At 45.1% G+C, this 20,150-nt stretch overlaps 1 protein-coding gene across 4 annotated transcripts in view; it reads left to right on the top strand.

The window, feature by feature from the left end:
* The window catches only part of LOC149342799 (polyamine deacetylase HDAC10-like), a 55,177-nt gene that overhangs the window by 17,900 nt on the left and 17,127 nt on the right, over positions 1-20,150 (top strand). For 3 of the 4 annotated variants that reach the window (XM_089545263.1, XM_089545264.1, XM_089545262.1), the window contains exons 8-15: positions 1,066-1,134; positions 5,417-5,543; positions 7,210-7,275; positions 8,005-8,064; positions 9,102-9,191; positions 16,599-16,702; positions 17,588-17,655; positions 18,098-18,138. In XM_089545263.1, coding sequence (XP_089401389.1) covers positions 1,066-1,134; positions 5,417-5,543; positions 7,210-7,275; positions 8,005-8,064; positions 9,102-9,191; positions 16,599-16,702; positions 17,588-17,655; positions 18,098-18,138 — 625 coding nt within the window. The remainder of the gene's footprint in view (positions 1-1,065; positions 1,135-5,416; positions 5,544-7,209; positions 7,276-8,004; positions 8,065-9,101; positions 9,192-16,598; positions 16,703-17,587; positions 17,656-18,097; positions 18,139-20,150) is intronic. The other variant, XR_016283074.1, reaches the window with a different exon arrangement.

Genomic DNA, 20,150 nt, shown 5'->3' on the forward strand with positions numbered 1-20,150 from the left:
AAAAAACCGTGGAGGAAATACGACAGCAATTTTCTTTCGCTTCCTTGCTAGAGTATTCCAATTATGATTCCATTGCCTTCACCCACAATCTATTCCAGTTCTGATTATATTCTTATTGCATTTCTATTCGTAATCGCTTCCTTTATTCTTTTTTATTCTATTCTAATCTGACTCGTAAAATTATTCTACTTCATTTTATATTTTCTCATGTCAACTCTTAACTAATTAGGCATCCTATTATAACTACTACATATGCGCACCTACACGATTGCTACTTATTCTATGGACCTGGGTATGTTAATTGCTGATATTCATTACTAATTACTACGACTAATTGACACTACTCAAAGCATTATTGTACCACTAGTACTATACTCGCCCGACTAATCCTCTTCTACATGCCTTAGACTACTTTCAGACCGACAGCTCGAGGCATCACATATGCGACAACGACGCTGGACAGTTTTCGTCTTCACTGGCACTCCTGATGCTATCACATTCAAACACTAATGTTGCATCTTTGGTTTTCTCGTATCGTATTTTCAAAACCTAACTTTACCGTGGCACAGGTCCTCCTGAAGAATAACAGGGCGTCTTACTCTATGTGGCAAGCGACCACATCAGCTTCGCGGCAAGGCTGCGGCACAGGCAATTAAACTTTCCCAAACAATAATGAAAATGCTCTTGGAAATAACCGTGCCACTGCACTTTCTTTTCTGCTTCAGAAGTGCGCTAACCAAGTTATAATTTTTCTTTATTTTTACGCGGGAACCCCTCACTTTCAAGAGACGTGCACATTCCAATGGACGCCGTGAAGGAAACGAAATGCCGACCGGGGAAGCCCGCCGCGAAGGGAGTGATGGGAAGGGTCAAAGTTGGTATAAAGACTGAAACGTTCTGAGATGAAGCCGGATGTCAGTAAAAACTCCATGAGCCAGCTGTTCGATGCCACTGTAAAATCGAACAAGGACCCCCTGAAATTGTTATGCGCCGAGGTTGTCGCCACTCTAATAATGTACGTACTACGCAGCTCCTAATTATTCGCGATTCGACCTTCTCTTGCAGGATTCTCATCTTCGACTGGGACATTCACCACGGAAATGGAACACAAGAAATATTCTATGACAGCAACTCGTGAGTGATTCAACTTCCACACAGGGCGGTGTAGGGTTGCTGGAGAGGTTAAACTATTGTTTGTTAATTTTATACTAATCTAATATTCAGATTATATATGAAATGCGGATTTTCGTGTGTACTGGCTTCTACATTGAAATAGAAAGCACGCTTTTATGCGACTAACCGCTGATGGGATCGATGGATCAGAAAATGCATAAAGTCCACATTTGATAAAACGATCTCAATCACACTGGTGTAAAATAATACATGATGAAGAAAACAAACTATATTTTATGAAAAACAGTTAACGGCTCCTGCCATTAATGTAAGTGCTGGAATTTCTATCACTGTTGGCTAATTATTATCCCTTTTTATCAGCTGCCTAGCAACTGCTGCAATCAACAACATCGGTATTATATCAGCATCAGCGAATGAGGAATGACAGGAAAAATATCTACAGTAAAGGTTCCCAGTGGGATATTCTCTATTGAGTTCTTTCTTTTAAAGGCACGCAAGAAAACTTTCTCTACATGTGCTTCGCGCATGATAGCCATAGTGCTTATGTACCACAAAACACAACATCACCCAACACCCTTTTTACCTTCGCTATCAAGGCACTCACTCACTCACTCACTCACTCACTCACTCACTCACTCACTCACTCACTCACTCACTCACTCACTCACTCACTCACTCACTCACTCACTCACTCACTCACTCACTCACTCACTCACTCACTCACTCACTCACTCACTCACTCACTCACTCACTCACTCACTCACTCACTCACTCACTCACTCACTCACTCACTCACTCACTCACTCACTCACTCACTCACTCACTCACTCACTCACTCACTCACTCACTCACTCACTCACTCACTCACTCACTCACTCACTCACTCACTCACTCACTCACTCACTCACTCACTCACTCACTCACTCACTCACTCACTCACTCACTCACTCACTCACTCACTCACTCACTCACTCACTCACTCACTCACTCACTCACTCACTCACTCACTCACTCACTCACTCACTCACTCACTCACTCACTAAGCAGCGGTAACATGCACAACGTCAATTTCAAATTGAAATTGATGCGAATATTGATTCAGAGTTAACGGTTCATTCTGCTGTAAAACTGTTCTAGCTTTCCTTTTGTTCTTTCTTGTCTCGCCCATGTGTGTAACGATAATAAGCTTTGTATACACAAAAGCCGGTCCGTACGGCTGAATTTTAAGCCCAGAGGACAAAGAGGTTTTTATTTTTGTATTTGTTTCTTGCCTCCTAGTTTTGTCGCAGGAAGAGAAGCTGAACTGAAACATGAGCGCAAATTTCGGATCGGTTGTGCTAATCCCTTTTGTCTGCTTATGACAATGACGTCGTTCGCTATATCTACAGCGAGAATCTTTTCTGAATATCCTTGACGGCATCAGAAGAAGCGAAACTAAAAAAGAAAGCATACAAAACACGGAAACATAAATATAACTTGGCTACCAGAATTGAATACCACCGAAATTCTTTTGCTGTACTTGGTATATATTTGCTTTCATTATAAGAGGTCATTTCTGCCGAACTACTAGAGATAAGCAAATGGATAGCAGTTATTACTCGTATTTGGTTTGATATGCGTTTCTTTTGTATAAGATGATTCAGTCGTACCTCCTTTCTCAACTCGAGCAGTTTCCTTCTAAATGCATCAAAGTAATTTTGGCTGCAAGAAAAAGAGCACGACAGTAAAAAAAAAAAAGCACTCACTCACACGAGCTCGCAAATCACTTTGAAACCATGTCATTCGGCCAATGTAATACGTACTCTCGGAATCATTGGATTAATAATTAACACACTCGCCAAAAATTGGAAAAAATAAAACTGAGAAATATCCCGTTTGTGTAAGCAGCACCCGGGTACTGCAAAAAATGTTCTAATCACCGCCCTCTCGAAAGCTTCTGTTCTCGCTTAGTCTCTCTTTTTCGTTCTCGGAAAAGACCGCGCATTTCCCGGAATCAATACCAACTTCTCGGAAATCGCGTCGCTCGAGAACCGGTGAAGTTCGATTTTTGGTGTCTCGTCTTCTTCGGTCCTTCACTTGCTTTCCGAGGTCTGTCTCTTTGATCCAGTTTACAGTGCCCGGCCAGGGTAGCACGCGACGCATTTTTTCCTAGCCATATGCCTTCTTTTGCACTCTCAATCTTTGTGCCGTCGCGGCACGCTGGTTGGACCGAATTCCCTTGCATTCGCTGTAATCGCGGTCGTTACTGTGCAGACTCCACTATACCTGCTTCGAGGATTCCTGAAAACTGGCGCTGCTAAATGCGACTTTTGGAATTCAAAGGATACCCAATGTGTACTCGCTTTCGATCAGTTAGGGGCGCAAGCGGTATGGATTTGTTTTAAAGCGCAGGTCTTAGGTGCCCGTTCCTGGCTTGCGCGTCGTCGTCGTTGTTAGCGTAACCGGCAGAGCTATAGCAAAGCGAAGCGTACAGCGAAGGATGGTGGTGGTGGCGGTGAATGATGATGGGCGGAGTCCTCAGTCTAGCTCCCCGATGGCTGACGCGATCCGGTGGCTGCTAGTTGCTCGGGTCCGAGCCGGACAGGGTAGATATTTAGGAGGAGACTAAAGGGTGGGAGATGTAGGGTGGCAAGGGTTGCATCTCACCGCTGTACACCACTGAGCAGCGCTCGTTCAGTGAGATTGTTTAGAATCATTGCGCGATAAAGCGGAAATGCTTCGCACTGTACTCTCTAGGATTACCTTAAGCGTCGTGCAAGTTTCCTGCCTCAGTATATCGCGAAACAAGCTGCGTTAAAATTTCGCATTATGCAGTACCGTAATCATCGTTAACTTTTTAAAATAACAAAAAAAAAGGAGTGCGCAAGAACATAATTATGATTCGTGCCGAGCATGATTGTGCATGCGCCCGGCAGGCACTCAGGCAAGCAGGAAGGCTTGGGTCTACGCTTGACACGCTACTTCAGATTAGGGTTATGAGTGATGAGACGCACACAGGGTGCTCACGGTGTATAGATTAGTCTCCTAGAATAGCCAGCTTCAGTGCGTTTGTGACGATCCAATAGAAAAGGGAGATTTTATGAGTTCGTGCAGCAGTCCCAGCGCAATAGTGAAGGACCACCGTGAAGACGCCACCGACTGCAGGTGCATATGACGTGGGCGGAGCGCTCTCGCGCATTTATTCCGGGTATGTTGGTGTCCTGGAATGACAAATTTAGAAATGAAGAGTTCAGTGTAAGCAAAGTTAAGACGATTTTGGTTTATACGAGCGCTACCCTGCCTGCATATTAATGAGGCGGGGGAGGCCTTCCTCTGTCGATCTGAGCCTACAGTCCCTCTGTCGAGGTGGTGCGGCACGCCGAAGTTATTGAACCACCATGGCAGAGAGGCTTGTGCTGTAGGTGCGCATTTCACCACACGATACAGGACGCAGAGACGTTAACTCATGAAGGCATCATCATTAAATAATTCTTCCAGCATGCGTTGTAAAGAAACTTGTTCACTCAGGCGAGATCGCGACTGTGCGATTTAAGGATAAAGCGAGTCAAAAAAGGAAATTTTCTCAGCGAAAGAGCGACACCATAGGTGAAGCGGCATGATATCGTTTCAGAAATATATCACAATAGTAAAATTGAGCGTACAATATTTACTCGCGTTTTATTATTATTAAATTGTGTCATTTTAATTTAATGCTATTAGTTTTGCGCTGTTTCGGCTTGTGGTGTCTTGTTACAGCGCTGTGCGCAGATTAGTAAAGGCATCGCGCAGATTAGTAAAAGACGTCGCTCTGTGCAGAAAGCACGGAGCGACAGACACGAATTATAAAGCCTGGTTGAAGTTTCTAGGGTACGCAGGTATATTATAGAACCCTGGGAATGATGACAATTTTCTTAATGAGAAGCGAAGAATGATGGTCCTGCGTTGTCGAGGTCGACGTAAGAAAGGGTTAAAAAGGGGGTATTAAGCATGCCCTGAACAACGACGCAATTGGTCTACTTCAGTTCGAAATTGCCAGCGTTTTTTTCCCTCGCACTATCATAGCAACAACGAGGTGAACGTACAAATAATTCAGACGGCTTGAGAACGGCTTCTCGAGATCATGAAAAACGAGGTACACATACCACGGAGATCCCAAGGACGTTCAGTGAGTGATTCACCTCAAGATTTCCACAGCGCCTCAAGAATGGGGCCAGGCACTACTGAACCGGATTTTGGGTGTTCTGATCGCGGGACTGGATAAACAAAACTTCCTTCTTTTTTTGTTTTGTTTTGACGCTGGAAGAGTGCTGTACATCTCCATCCACCGATACTCGAAGGAGAAGATTTTTCCGAAGTTGGAAATTGCCGATGCCACGTACATCGGCAGCGGAGCAGGGAAAGGATACAATATCAACATACCATGGACAAAGGTACGTGCGCTGTGCGTGCATTAATACCCATCAATTCACGCAGAGATAATCTCTCTCCCAATCCAAGCGGAATCTACGGCACCCAGAGGAACAGAGCGTTTTTGTCTTCACGCTTTCTAAAGACAGATATGATCCCTTTCGATCTATCGATCGATCGATCGATCGATCGATCGATCGATCGATCGATCAATCAATCAATCAATCAATCAATCAATCAATCAATCAATCAATCAACCAATCAATCAATCAATCAATCAATCAATCAATCAATCAATCAATCAATCAATCAATCAATCAATCAATCGGTCAGTCAGTCAGTCAATCAATTAATGATTTATTTTCTCTCAGTCTTACAAATTACAAATTTAGAGTCTTACAAATTATAGTGGATATATGATGTACTCTCAGGTAAATTGCTTTGGAACCTTTGGCACAAAAATATCCTTCGTGGGCTAACGCAAATAAGTTTCTTTACCATAACCTATAAGCATCTACTTACGATAGCTGTCTGGTGCAATTTATTAACGCATGATCCAGCGTGACCCATAGGATCTCGTAAAAAGTTTCAGCGCAACAGACACCCTTAGGAGCACGTCTTCGATGAAGGATTACACTAGGGCTGTCACAATTTACTTTCGCTTCGAAAATCACGGCTTACAATGGTGGTCTCACCTTTCTTTGCTAATTGTCCAAGCGCACATTCCGCTCTCGATCCGTACCACTTTACATTAATCTTAAATATCCTCCCGGTTCGACAGCTATTCGATCGGAAGTTCGCACTCATCATGTTCTGCCTCATCCATCGTGATATATTCAATGAGGGCTTCACCGCTGATTATCTTTCCAAGACTAATAGTACCGCGTTCAGTGAATACCTTGACCTCCTCCTAAGATAAGCACTAATTATGAAATGCCCGCAGTCATGTTTGCTGGAATATCGTTATGAAATAACATACATTATAAAATCAAGTTTTATGATATACATTAATTTATTGCCTTCTTTAAAATGATTTGCAGGGTAAATTACGATATCAGCAATAAATCAAGCTTAGCATTAATATGTTTTTTTTTTATTTCGCCCCGGTTTAGGTCCTGACGTACAAATATATGCTAACAGTTTAGTACATCTGTGCGAGTTAATTTACCAGCCATTGTTCTGTTTATGTTCCGGTAACGAAATTTATTTTTGTTAGTTATTACAATATTTGCGTTACTCTATGCCTATTTTCATTTGCACCATCATAAATTATTGGTATGTAGTTTTTTTGAAGTACAAGGTTGACTGCGGCTCTACTTACTGCATATATGTCACATTAGACCCACTAACGTTATGCGATAGTTTTTTTTTAACTTTGGAGCCTCCTGAGGCATCACATATTAAGCACTGAATTTGTATATACTAAGAATATTGAATAAACTTGAACATATCTTCGAGATGTGTCCTTGCACAGCTGTAATTCGATGATGCACAGTGTTTTTATTTTTCTGTTCTAGTTTATTGCACAGATTACAGTATTAGAGGAGTGTTACGAAGAGCTGTTGCTTTTATTACAACATTTGTGCGGAGAAATTTAGTTCTTGAAGTCTCTTTACGTTGCCAGAGAAGGAAACATGACTCAAAGCATGGATTTAATTACGGCGTGTTTTTTTCTTTCTTTTTTTTCAGCCAGCCATGACTGATGCCGACTACTTAACAACCATGTATCAACTCGTTATGCCGGTCGCGGCAGAGGTGAGGGCTGAACAAATATCATTGAGCTGACTTATTTTTATCTTGTAGCGTGCATGTGACAAGGAAATATATTGTAACGTGGTGGCCAGCCGAAGAATGAGGCGTGGTGAACGATGGATGAGAGATGATTTAATGGCCGCTGGCCTAGAGCGAGCGCTCCGTCCCGCGCCACTGCCAGCTTCGTCGTCTTCGTCACAATATTAAAGGTTTCTTTATGTAGTCTTCGTCTGTTATAAGCTTTTTTTTTATGCGAAGCATACTACTTTAGCTACCACTTCAGCCCTTCACCGTGGTTATGCGCCTCCAAATCACGTGACACGATGATGCCACACCACGTGACACGATGACGTCGCGGCTGTGGAGAAACAGGGGCCCACCTCGCGCCGTCGCTGTGGTTGTGCGCCTCCAAATCACGTGATACATGACGTCACATAACGTGACACGATGACGTCACGACAGTGGAGAAACGGGGGCCCACCTCGCGCCGTCGCTGTGGTTGTGCGCCTCCAAATTACGCGACACGATGATGCTTCGCATTCTCCAGGCTAAACCAAGTTAAGCCTCAGCCGTTTTTTTCTTGGCTCAAGTGATACGCTAACTGGTACCAGGAGACGAAGGAAACCAATTTTAAGCAGCAAGAACAAAAAAGTATACATCTCTATGAGAAACGATACCGTCGTACCTTTTTTCGATATAGATCCTTCTCTGTTCTTCCCTGCTTTGTTCCAGTTCGACCCGGAGCTGGTCATCGTCTCCGCTGGCTTTGACTCGGCAAAAGGAGACATACTAGTGAGTTCTTCCATGCGGGGCTACATTCTGTTCAGGGGCTTGCCGACCTCCTCACATTGTGGCGAAAGTGGAACTGTGGTAACCAGAACAGCATAAATAAAAAGCGAGAAGAAAAAAATGAGACAATGTTAAGAATTTATGACCACATATCTAAGCACAAGGCTTCTGAGACTCGTAGAAGGATGCGTCTCACAATGACTGCGCACTTTTCTTTGCTGTATCATTCGGTTTTACAGAGGGACTACATGGCATAAAACCAGACTGGAGGAAGGCAAACAGCTGGATACCGCGCGGTTTTCATTTCTCGCTTTACTGAAATGGAAAGTTTTGCACATACTGAATTAAGTAAAGAAATAAATGGGAAAGGTAAAGGGGGTTATGCACCTCGGGGTCGTCGGCATGGTGGAGGAGAGAAATGTTGGTTAGTTTTCGTCAGTAGTTATTCTTAGTATCTGCATTTAGTATTTATGGCATCAACGCCCGTTCACGGAGGGGCAGTGCGGTTAAATATGACTTTCCTAAGCCTTAAAAGACTCTGCCTTCCCTTTTGTTATTTTTGGGCGCACATACAGACACCCAGAAGCTGCTCGCCGGGAATTCCCAAATTATTCTTGAAGGACTAACAAAAATACTAATAATGTTCGAGGCCAATGTAAGTCGCTTGCAACATCGAAAATAAAAATATACGATTAGTAACAGAAAGAAGCACAAGAAAAGCATATCAGGAGTTTATACCTCTTATTACTTTTTATGCCGTGTTTTGTAAAAAAAAAGCCACACTCCTGCTGGATGAAGTTAATATAAAAAACACACACAAATCGGCCTGACAGAACTGCGCAACGCAGGACGGCGGCGTTTTACTAATTAGCTGCGTTAAAACGTGAGCGCATTATTTATGAAACATCTGTCTTCCTCTGAAATCGGAAGGAGACCAATATAAATATCTAACAAAGTTTGTCCTGTATAGATAGGATTCAGATAAAATGCTAATCAGTATGATTTCAGCATACTGAGCGCGTATATTGACGTCGTTGCAGGGCGACTGTTGCGTCACACCCGCCGGTTATCAACAGATGACGTCACTTCTCAAGAACCTGGCTCACGGACGGCTAACCATCACATTGGAGGTGAAACATGTTCCGGAAAATCGGAGCGCGATTCTTCGGTGTCACTGCAGTGCTGCAGTGGTATACCTGATATTGGTGCAACCCACACTACACTGCTGCATGGGCCTGTTGCGTCACTTCCCTCAGGCTGATGCCCGCGTCGCTCTCCCCCTTTGAGATGCCCGCATTCGATAACGCTTCGCTGTAAGCCACGAGTTGTCGTCGTGGTGCCTCGTACGGTGTCCCCGACCTGACTCAAGCCCACTCCGGCCGCTCTAAAGTGAGCCCGACTTCCTTGGTCAGGTATGTTGCGTACGTGCGGCGCCCATCTGTCTGGCAACGTCCTTTCGCCCTCTGCACTGCAGCAGGCTCGCACACAGAGGGGGCTTTTCAAGGTCGCCAGTGGTCACGTTCCTGGGGCCAGACACGCAAAGCTTCCCCTGTACGTCTTCGTATGCGTAGCATAAGTTCGCGAACAGTGGCTCGTGCGTTTGCTATTTATGAGGTTTAGCATGTCGAAGGCGCACCAGCGTAGATGTATACCGGTTAAGCTGGGGTGCTTACGGCGCATGCGCAGTGGCCAGGTGCACACAACTTGTAGGCACCCAATCAGGGGAGCGAGTCTTTGCATAACGGAGGCGTGTGAAAGTTTGCTGGGCCAGCCGGTTGCTTTCAGCGCATGCTTAGTAGCTAAATGGGGATGTGTATCTAGCCAATGCCATGCCCAAGGAAGCTGGTTATTTGTTAACTAGTTTCTCAAAAGTGGCTCGTAGGAGTAGAGAAATGGATTCCAAGAGAAGGCAAGCGCAGCTGGGGGCCGCAGCCAGACAGATTGGCCGATGAGATTGGGAAGTTTGTGAGGGTAAATTGGCTGCAGGTGTTACAGGACAGGATTACTTGAAGGGATATGGGAAATGCCTTTATTCTGAATTGAACGTAGTTAAGAAGGTGATGATTATTCACAGAAATGTGGGCTGAGAATTTTATCGCGGAGAACGTGGGGTCTTTGATTTTGTGAGCAGGGAGTGGGACGGCAGCGAAATGATAAATATTGTTCTGTTTGTAAACGAAACAGCAAAGAAACAATGAAAATATCATGACAGCTGCCCGGTATTTTCATGTTTCTCGGATGCAAAACGCCATTAATAGAACCTCTTCTGAAGAAGAAGAACGTATATTGAGCATACGCCTGTACGAGTACGCGATGGTGACCCATTCCAGGAGGGCTTGTCGACGGGAATTTTAACTCACGATTTAAAGCGACGAACTTTTTGACACGATTGGGAATCCAGTGTCGTTATGCGATATTAAGTATGACACTGTACGCCCAGGGAACACAAAGTGAGGTATGAGAAATTGATTACGCGGCTTTTACTGCTACTGTATATTGAGTCAATCAAAATTCTAATTTTGGAAATTTTGTTCTTTCTGTTACGTTTCGAGGAAACAGCGCCATCCCGAACTATAAGATGCAAGATAGGCACGATGACGAACTACGGGAAAGTTAAAAGAAAAATATATTGCGTGGTTCAACTTCCCGAAGTGAGACGTTTGCTATAAGGAACGCCGTAGTGAAGAGCTTCTCGTTAATTTAGTCCACCCGGGGATTCATTAAACTGCGTTCACACCGCACAGCACACGGGCGTTTTTGCATTTTCACCTCCAGCGAAATTCGGCCGCCACAGCCGTGATATAACCAGAGACCTTGGGCGATCAGCCACAGAACGCAAAATCCATTGAGCTCCGCGGCAGTTAACTACAAGAAAGCTATTACTAGTCAGCGCCCACCCTGTCGTAAGTGTGTGCCGTGGTTGCTTGGGGATTTTTAAGCTGTTTGTTTAATATAGAAATGTTGGCAAATGCTGTACCAGTTTTAAAGCTATACCGAGTGTTTTAAATTATTTGTTGCAGATTTTCGTTTTAAAGCCGTGAAATATGCGTCCGTGCGGTCTGGGCATATTGGTTGTACGTCAAGGCGAGCGTTATATACGTGGAAGAGTACATTTAAACTACAAATAACTAACTAATTAATGTTATAACATCTGGTTTAAAGCAAAATCTAATGCCCCCAGATTGCTAGTCGCCAACGTCAAAAGTGAGCGTCTTTTTTTTTTTTTTGAATCGGGAACGTGGTAGAGATAACGAACGTGAAGTAGGTGTCTTTGAACATTCTTTAGGTTGGCTTTTGCACATTGCACATTCATCAAATAATGTCGCTGCATGCGACGTCTTTATACAAACAACCCCAACATCTTCTACGTAATAAAACACTAGAAGCGCATAAGTATTCCCGCATTCAAAAATTCCACCGACGCGACGCCATTTGATCTATCTGCCGCACGAAAAAGTCAGTTTGAGAGTTTTCGAAACTTAATTTTTTCTGTTCGATATCTGTAACCACATTTCAGGTTCGGAAATTATAAAAATTGGACGCGCTTTCGGTGTTGACGGCTTTCGATTTCGCAATATGATGTCCGCTCTGAAACCAAAAATTGGAATTTTGATTCTTCATTTCGATAATTAATCGTCTGTTAATTTTACTCTGCCAGGTAATTAATGCCGCCTTGCCATACAATCCACCTGCACAGATCGCACGGACCTATTTTTCGCTGCTTTTAAAACAAAAATCTGTAAAGAATAACATGAAACGCCCTGAATATGCTGAAACGCAACGTTAACACGAAACAGTTCAGTATTCCGTCACCGTTCTTCCGTTTCCATTACCACACCTGCTTGACAGGCTAGCATACGTTTGTCGTGAAGAAGCTTTACCAGATATGCAGCGCACATCTGACAGATGTTCTGTCCCCACCATAGTTGGCTCTCCAGTTGGACATATCGTCTAAGGACGCTTTTCTTCACAAAGAGAAAGCAGCCGAGCTTTGCTCACAAATCGTCTGCGCTCTAGGGGTTGTGCTGATGCTGGACTCGTGCATGAGCACATACCCAGCAAGGTCAAACCGAACCCCACATTTCTTGAGCTATTTTTGTACCGTCCCGTAGAAGTTGCCCGGATAAGTGCAGACGCATATTTTTGCTCGAAATTTATTTCGCCTTGTGAGGCTACCTTGCTTGTGGTTATCGGAAAACAAACTTCCGTGAACAATCTTCGTTTGAGTGCAGCTTAATCAACGAAAGGAAAAGGCTTCAAACCGACATAGTTAGTGTGGCTCCCACATAGCAGTTCTTCAACGGCAGCGAAGCCACTCCTTGCGGAAATCTTTATACATTGAAACTCTCCGACTCGGAAAACAGAGCTACTAATTACCTCGGCTGTTTCGACAGCAGCAGCGACTGCAGTAACCTTTGGCAACAGCAAGAGCAATTCATCGCCTTTGGAGGCGAAGTCACAGCTGATACAGCGCAAGAGTCCATCAACTGAGTTGGAAAAAAGCAGTTGAATAGAAACAGAAAAAGGAAGGAAAAGAGTTTGGCAAGAAGCAGGCGCCAAATGATTATTAGGAATAGAATCAGATACGCGTGAACGATGAAGCCCTGAAAGAAAATACAAAAGTTTCTCAATAACATTTGAAAAATCTCTGGAAAAAAATTAAGGTGACAAACATGCTATTATTGATGCTCAGAGGTGACACCGAACAAGTAATTTTAACGTTTAATGCGAGCTTGTGAAACGTTATCTCGTTTTTTTTTTGTTTTTTTTTTGCTGTTTAAGGGAATCGCTTTTCGGCTACCCGCACAGGAGATTTATGTGTCTAGGTGTCAGAACCTGTACCGTCTTTTTACATTGACCAAATTCCTCTTTAGGCGCCACAGTCGTATCACTGACAGGTTGTTTTCTCTTATCCTTGGAAGCCTAGAGGAGCCTAAGCCAGTGTTTTCGTCGCATGCTGCTATAGATAACGTCGATCCGTTTAGTACCGGAACAAACAAGACAGCCTTCACTTGTTCGCTCACCGTCCTGAAGCGAACGAACTTAACACGGAAAAGATTTACAGCAGTTATATTGGCAGCTTTATAGCGGTTATATAGGCTTCACCGCATAACAAGAGCGAAAAAAAAAAAACTGAGCTGTGTGGCGTGTTGTTAAGGAACATGCTTGCTGAGTTCCCTGTTGCTATGAGCCCTGTTTATCGGATGCTAGCTCTCCAATATGCGCACACGGCAAGGCACAGAGGAAGCAGGGCAGCATTTCTGCTTAGGTGCTTGGGAAGAAAAGTAAAGTAGGGGAAAGCAAAATAAAACACACAAATAGGCGGGAGATGATCCTAGTTCTAATTTTGTTTCGCTTATGTGTAGAGTGAGCTTAAAGCAGTATCGATCGCGGCATCGGCATGGTGGGTGTACGCCTAATGACACAAGGAACAGGGAGGAACTTTCGTGGCTGGAATTTTGATCAGCGTTCGCTCGCAGCATTCCACCCAGGCGATGGCACATGAGTATAGCGTAGGCGAGGAGCTCGATTGAGGGTATACACTTTCCAGGGTGTACAGTTTCGTCGGCGGTTCTGGATCTTGGGCTTTGGTTATGGGGCTCTGCGGGTGAACTTAAATGCGAGAGGCTTTGAAACTTTTACTTTTCGACTAGGCGGAATAAGTTTTGCTCACTGAGTTAGCAGCGCGTTGTCATCGGGGTTTAGTAAGCGGTTTTATGCGTTTGGTAACTATAACCAGAAAACGTAGGACCGCATGTTCAGGACTGTTCTTAAACACTGTTCTTAAACCGGCTGCTGCAAGCAGCAAAAGGAAGGAAGCGGGGCTCGCAAAAAAAATTTTAACCCTTTTTTTTAGAAATTCTCCTAACGTAATCCTTACCAGATTTAACGCCCGCTAAAGAGAAAACTGAACGGTAGCTAGTTGGTCGCCTTTTCAGGAGGAGCTAAGTCGTATGCGAAGAGTTTTACGTGCTGACTTGCAATGTAAATGTTCATGGGCTAGGTCTAGGTGTGTTGCAGAGTTCAGAAGATTTATACTCCAAGCCTAGCCAGACAGCCCTTACATTCCGGGCTAAATGACCTTCGGAGTAAACATTTAATGAAAGATCGGTAATTTATCTCCTCCACGAATCTAAAACTGCACTTGAATTGTACTTCTTTCAGTGGAGTCAGGCATAACTCTCACCTTTTATTCTTTTCTCTTGACATCAGTCACTGATGTATTACCGTTACCAGGTGAGCAGTAAAAGACGGGCGCAGAAAGGAAGAGACTGGATTAGTGTTAAGACTGAACGGGATAACAGAGAGTTTTAGTATAGCGTCATCCGCTGTTAACTGTAGCTGTGGAGCGGAAAGTGTGCGCCAGCACCTCGCCCCTCGAACCCCCCTACGTAGGGCAGAGGGCGCCTCGCGGAAGAGCGCGTGTCAAAATGGTACCTCGCGGAGGTGGATCGCGGAAGCGGGTCACTGGTGGTCCCAAGCTAAACTAGCTTCTTTAGCCATCGTGAACGGTGCTATGAATACTCTGCCTCACTGAGTATTACTCGAGTGGAAGATATACAAGTGGCTGAGCGTTCGAAGTTTTCCAGAGGTGACACAACGATTCTCGGATGGCTCGCATTTTGCTATACGGCTTTATATTTGCTGCTTCTGTGTCGATACGTTCCTTTTCAGCGACTGCCAACTGCGATAAATGGTTAATGTATTTGCGGAACAAGATTAATCCATGAAACTCCGGTATTGCTTCGAATTAGAGCACTGCACAGGCCGTTTCTGAGGTCCCGCCCGGGCCCAAGACTCTAAGTCAGAGATCCCAACTGCTCCTACTTTGGTGCTTATATGTCATTTTTATGCGTTTCGGTGTTGCTCCTGAGACACTCGCCGGCCCTCAGTCCGTCCACCTCGCTCGCACAGTCAGCAGATGATATAAGATTGGTTGAGCGCTGTTGCACCACATACACAGCGGAAACCAAGGACTGGCTCTAACCGGATTTACTCGCCATTTTTTCTTGCTTTCCTTTCTTCTATTGTCTTTTTTCTTCCATGGGCAGGTTGTGATGACGTCACCAGGTCGCGCGTCCTCTCTTTACAAATCATCAGTTTTCACCTGTCAAGATTAGCAGTTGTGATGACGCCTCGGGTTCACGGGTCCCCTTAAACTGGTGGGCCGGTCGCCACCTGCAACCTGCCACGCTGGGCAGGTTATGATGACGTCACAATTTCACGTAATCTCTCTCGACTACTCAGCGAATTTCGTGACACATGCCGTCATTTCTGCAGAATGTGGTACACTGATGGTATCAGATTAATAATTTCGACCACCTGGGAATTTTAACGTGCGCAGAGAGGAGGCAAAGTGGAGAGAGAAATCGTGATATAGATAGAGGAAATGAGAGAGGAGGGAGGAAGATGGCAGGATTAAGTGGTGAAGGGGAGGGAGGGCGAGTCTATGGGAGGCGGCAGGGAAATGGTGATCGCCGACCAGAATCGAGGGGTGAGGACAGTGGCGAGGGGTATGACGTGGCACGCTGTGATTGATGGACTGGATCACGTCACCCGTTACCGTTAAGACGGAACACTAATGCTAGCGGATACTATGCGGCATTAATTGCATTAATCGTCTTTGAATTCTTTGGCATTTCGCCTCCCCTACGTCGGTGTCGAGATCGAATCTAAAAACTCGAGCACAGAATCAGCACGTCGTAGTCACCGAGCCACCACGCCTGATATGCCGACAGATTGCGGAGGCTGAATGCAGTGGTCGAGCGAGGGCTTCCCTGCCAATTTAAACGTGGGAGCTGCAGAAATGCCTCAAATTGAAGACAATTGCCCCGTCTCACTCCATTTTCCTGTTCAATGGGAGATAATAAAAGGATATATTGTTCTGTTATCATTTATTAATCTAGTCTGAAAACGAATGCCTGCAAGCAGTACAAGAAGAAGCAGATCACTGTTAAGAGTGCACTAGCAAGGATGGTACACAATAGTAGCACAGGCGCATCTTGCTCTGCTACATGGCCCTCGCACTACCACACCCAATATCTCCAAGCAGGTTACGCGTCTTGGGCTTGCACTACGCTGGCAGTACACGCACAGAACTGCCTTCTATGTTTTTCTTTCTGATACTATATGATTTCTCTATGCTACCATATTCATTCGTAACTATATTAATGGAACCATGCGACGCGTCCAGTGCATCGTGTTCGTCAAAGCTTTGCACGGGCAGGATGAAGCGAAGACATTGCGTTCCTTTATCTCATAAGACGATTGTTGTGCGCTCGCATTTATGGGAATCCCATGCGTTCTGATGCACGGTGCAACACACGCGAGCTCGGAATTGCAAGCAGACCAACTTTTCCTGTTGGAAGGTACACATTTGAGCGTCTCTGCGGGATTGCACTGTTTCGTGATCAGCGTCCACTTGCTGTGCGTGACAGTTAGCATTCAGCTCAACTGGGAATACATAGGCGTAGTTTGCTTGAGCGAGGATGACCTCGAGCATGCTTATGTCTCCACCTCTTCTCTGCACTGTACAGGGCGGGTACAACGTAGATGCTGTGGCCGAGTCCCTGGCAGCCTGCATGGAGACGTTGATGGATGAACCCTGCTCCCCCGTTCCCGACATGCGCCCCTCGGCTAGGTTGGTTTTGCTGCGGGCCCAGCGATTTTTCTGAGACAGAAACGCAGAACGTACACGCTTGCACCGATTTTTAGATGCAACTTGTCGCCGTGCCGTCTTTAAAATTCAGCGTGCTTCAGGATTGGATTCGATTCAATGGTTGCAGTCACCTTGATTATTTAGCTCGGCTTCTGAGTGTGTTATACGGGGTGAAAATTGTTTCTAAAGAGCAACAAAAAATAATATGCTGACACTGGTGGAGCTAAACGAAAAGATACCAGGAGGGAAATACCCAAATGGATTAGCCAGAGAAAAGTGTACACAGATGGTTGCCAAATTCATGTGAGACTCGAAAACATTCAAAACGCATCTTAACAGCTCAGCCTCCGCATTTTTGTCCTTTCTTATTCAAAAACGAAATGTTGTAGTGCACAACTGTTTTATTGCGACGCTTGTCCTTTGAAGTGTAGAGCTGTCTACTTGCAAAGAAAAAAAAATACAAGAAACACGCGGAGTTTCTTTTTGTGTTTTGATTTAGTTATTCCGACGTAACAGAGCATTGCAATGAATTAACTAGATGCGCTGTTTAAACTCCGGTTTACCTCCCATTCTCTTTATGCAGTTGGATACAACTTAAGTCTGCAGTGAATCACCGCCCACATTCAGCCTCCGCGCACAGAATTTCTCCACGACGAAAAATTAGTCCGCTGCTTAAACGTATCTTGTTGCCTAAACAAGAAGCTTATCACTAGAAAAAAAAAAAACTGATTTCGTTTACTGTCGCGATTGGCTAGCGGAGTAATACAGGGCGCCGCGGATCGCGGCCCTGTGTTAGTAACTGCTGTTTTTTTTTTTAGTTATATCCTACTATAGACTTTTGACGGCAGCTTTCTCCATTTCTTTCAGCGCCTTGCACTCGATCGCAAGGGCCAAGGCTGCAGTACTGCCGTATTGGAAGTGCCTCACTGAAGAACGTACGGAGCTTCTTTCCTTTATACATTTTCTTTTGTTTTGGTTCCCCTGTCTGTTAAGTATGAATGCCGCGTACTGATCGCGTAGGGCGCATAGGTACTTTAACATGCTTGCTTAGGATGCTTACTGGCTCTGGCAGTTTCTGACGCGAGATTATGAGACCTTTCTTCTCACTCTCTTTTTGGCTCTCGTTGTCTGACCCTGTGTCATCATGGGGTTTCCCTACGAAGTCTGTGCCGCAATCACAGAGTAAGCAGGTGCACCTATGCTGTCATAAATAAAGTAAGAAACATTGAAAGATCTAAAAGAGATTTCTCCTCTGCTGCAATTATGTCGTTGCCTGTATGTCTTTTGATTCCAGTTTAAGGTTGTTTTTTTCTGCGTTGAAGCATTTATTTATTTTTTTGTTAAATCACGCTCTCGGGCATTTATTTTTTTCAACAGCAACGCCAATTGTCGTGGAACCTGAAATAGACATCGAAACCGTAAGTGTAGCGCTGACCTTTCTTCTTTGCTTCTATAGCTTAAGTCGAGTAAGCAAACCAAAAACCATGACAGCTTTTGCCGCTAGGTGTTTGATCGTGCACGTCAATGCTTCTGGTGGCGTAAAAGCACTGTGGACGATAGAGCTTATGTTCCCACACTTCGTTATACCCAGCTGAAGTCTAATGGCATACATCAAACACGTCTGCATACAGCCGCCCACAGACTTAACACGAATGACGGAAAGCGTGGCCTGGACTGCCGTCAGCGCCACGAAGCGATAGTCATTGGTGCGAGACAATGCTTTCGGTACGTTTGCGGTGGCTGACGATAGCTGGTGCGCAGCTCGCTTTTACTGCTCTTCCGCTTGTGCCTGATCGCAGCGTGGACAGCGCGCTCGTCACGGGGACGTTTCAGAGCTTTTAGCTCGCCGATTCGGCCTCCACGGCCCCGGCAACGCTCTTTGCAGTTTTCTGATCGCGGCAGCCAGGAACTGCCCGCTAAGCTGCCGCGGTTCGCACCTTCTATCGTCAGACACCGCAAACATTCCGAGAGCATTATCTCGCACCCGATGACTATCGCTTCATGGCGCTGACGGCAGTCCAGGCCACGCATTCCGCCATACATGTTAAGTCTGTGGGCGGCTGTACATGTCAGAGAGTGTTTAGTGAAAGTTGGATGCGTCAATTTAGCTTAATTGAATAGACCTATGCACACCATGTGATCGAAAAAACCGTAAAGCTTTGAGAAGGTTTCACGACAAGCACTCGTTGCAGATTTTGCGTCAGTATGACGTAACAGGGGAAACCAACGATGCGAGTAGGTGGCTCAAGTAAGTGAGAAACAGGCGTATAGCAATTCTTCTCAGATCGTGTCTGGTGTTTCGGAGGATTAACAATAGGAGCTTTTAACACGGTGGAGACGTACTAAAGGGAAATAAATAGCGCACAAGAGAAGACAAGCGAGGAGACACAGACAAGCGCTAACTTTCAACAGACGGTTTATTGCAAAATCGGGAGCATATATACACATGTCCAGAAAGGCAACAAAGAAAAGGATCGAAGATAAGATCAACAAGACACACACCCCCTCGACGGCACATCTGCTTATCGTACCAGATATGCAAGCTCTTTTTGCGACAAATTAACTGAAGGTTCACTGACACAATCCGGTCCAAAACGCACGATGTTCGACGCTTCAACAATCTCCCTGGTGAGTTGGTCGCGGTGATGGTACAAGATTACAGTATCTTCAAAAATTGGACGGCAAGGAGGGTCACAGTCACATGTCTTGCAATGCAAAGCCAGATGCCCGTCGACACCACCTCTGACTTTCTTCGCGTGCTCTTTTAGGCGTACGTTGAGGCATCTGCCCGTTTACCCGATATTGAATCTACCGCAGGACAAGGTGATCTTGTAGACGACCCCAGCCGACAATGGACGTAGGTCTGCCTATGTCTGATAGTACAGTCCGGTCTACGCACTTTGACCGGGCAACTCATTCTGCACAATCTCCCCAGCCTCTCAGGAGCCGTGAACACGACCTTAACATGAGACCGCTGACCCACCTTCTTGAGGTTGTGTGATACCTTATGCATGTACGGTATCACCGCCAACTTTTCTTTGTCTCTTTTATCCCTTTTCTTTTTCCTATCCTCTGCTCTTTGTTCATGACTCAGGCGAGAAGCTTTCTTCCTTTTGCGATGCATGCATTCAGCAACCGAAGCTATCACGTGAGTCGGATAGCCCGCGCCCTGCAAACGTGCAACTTGCATGTTTAAACCCTCCTCGAACGTATGCCGGCATGACTTGTCAAGAGCATTGGACAGGAACGAAAGAACGATATTTCTTTTGACAAGTTTAGAATGCGCTGAACTGTATGGCAAAGGGGGCTTGTTAGCTCTGGGCTCGTATAACCAACAGGCATGGTCCTTTCGAAACCGCAGCCGCAGGTCTAAGAACCTAATGCTGTCATGCTCAGGCATTTCAGACGTGAATGTCAACGGGTAAAAACA

This window comes from Amblyomma mixtum, chromosome 5, assembly GCF_055824585.1.
Source record: "Amblyomma mixtum isolate Tamu chromosome 5, ASM5582458v1, whole genome shotgun sequence".
NCBI lineage: Eukaryota > Metazoa > Arthropoda > Arachnida > Ixodida > Ixodidae > Amblyomma > Amblyomma mixtum.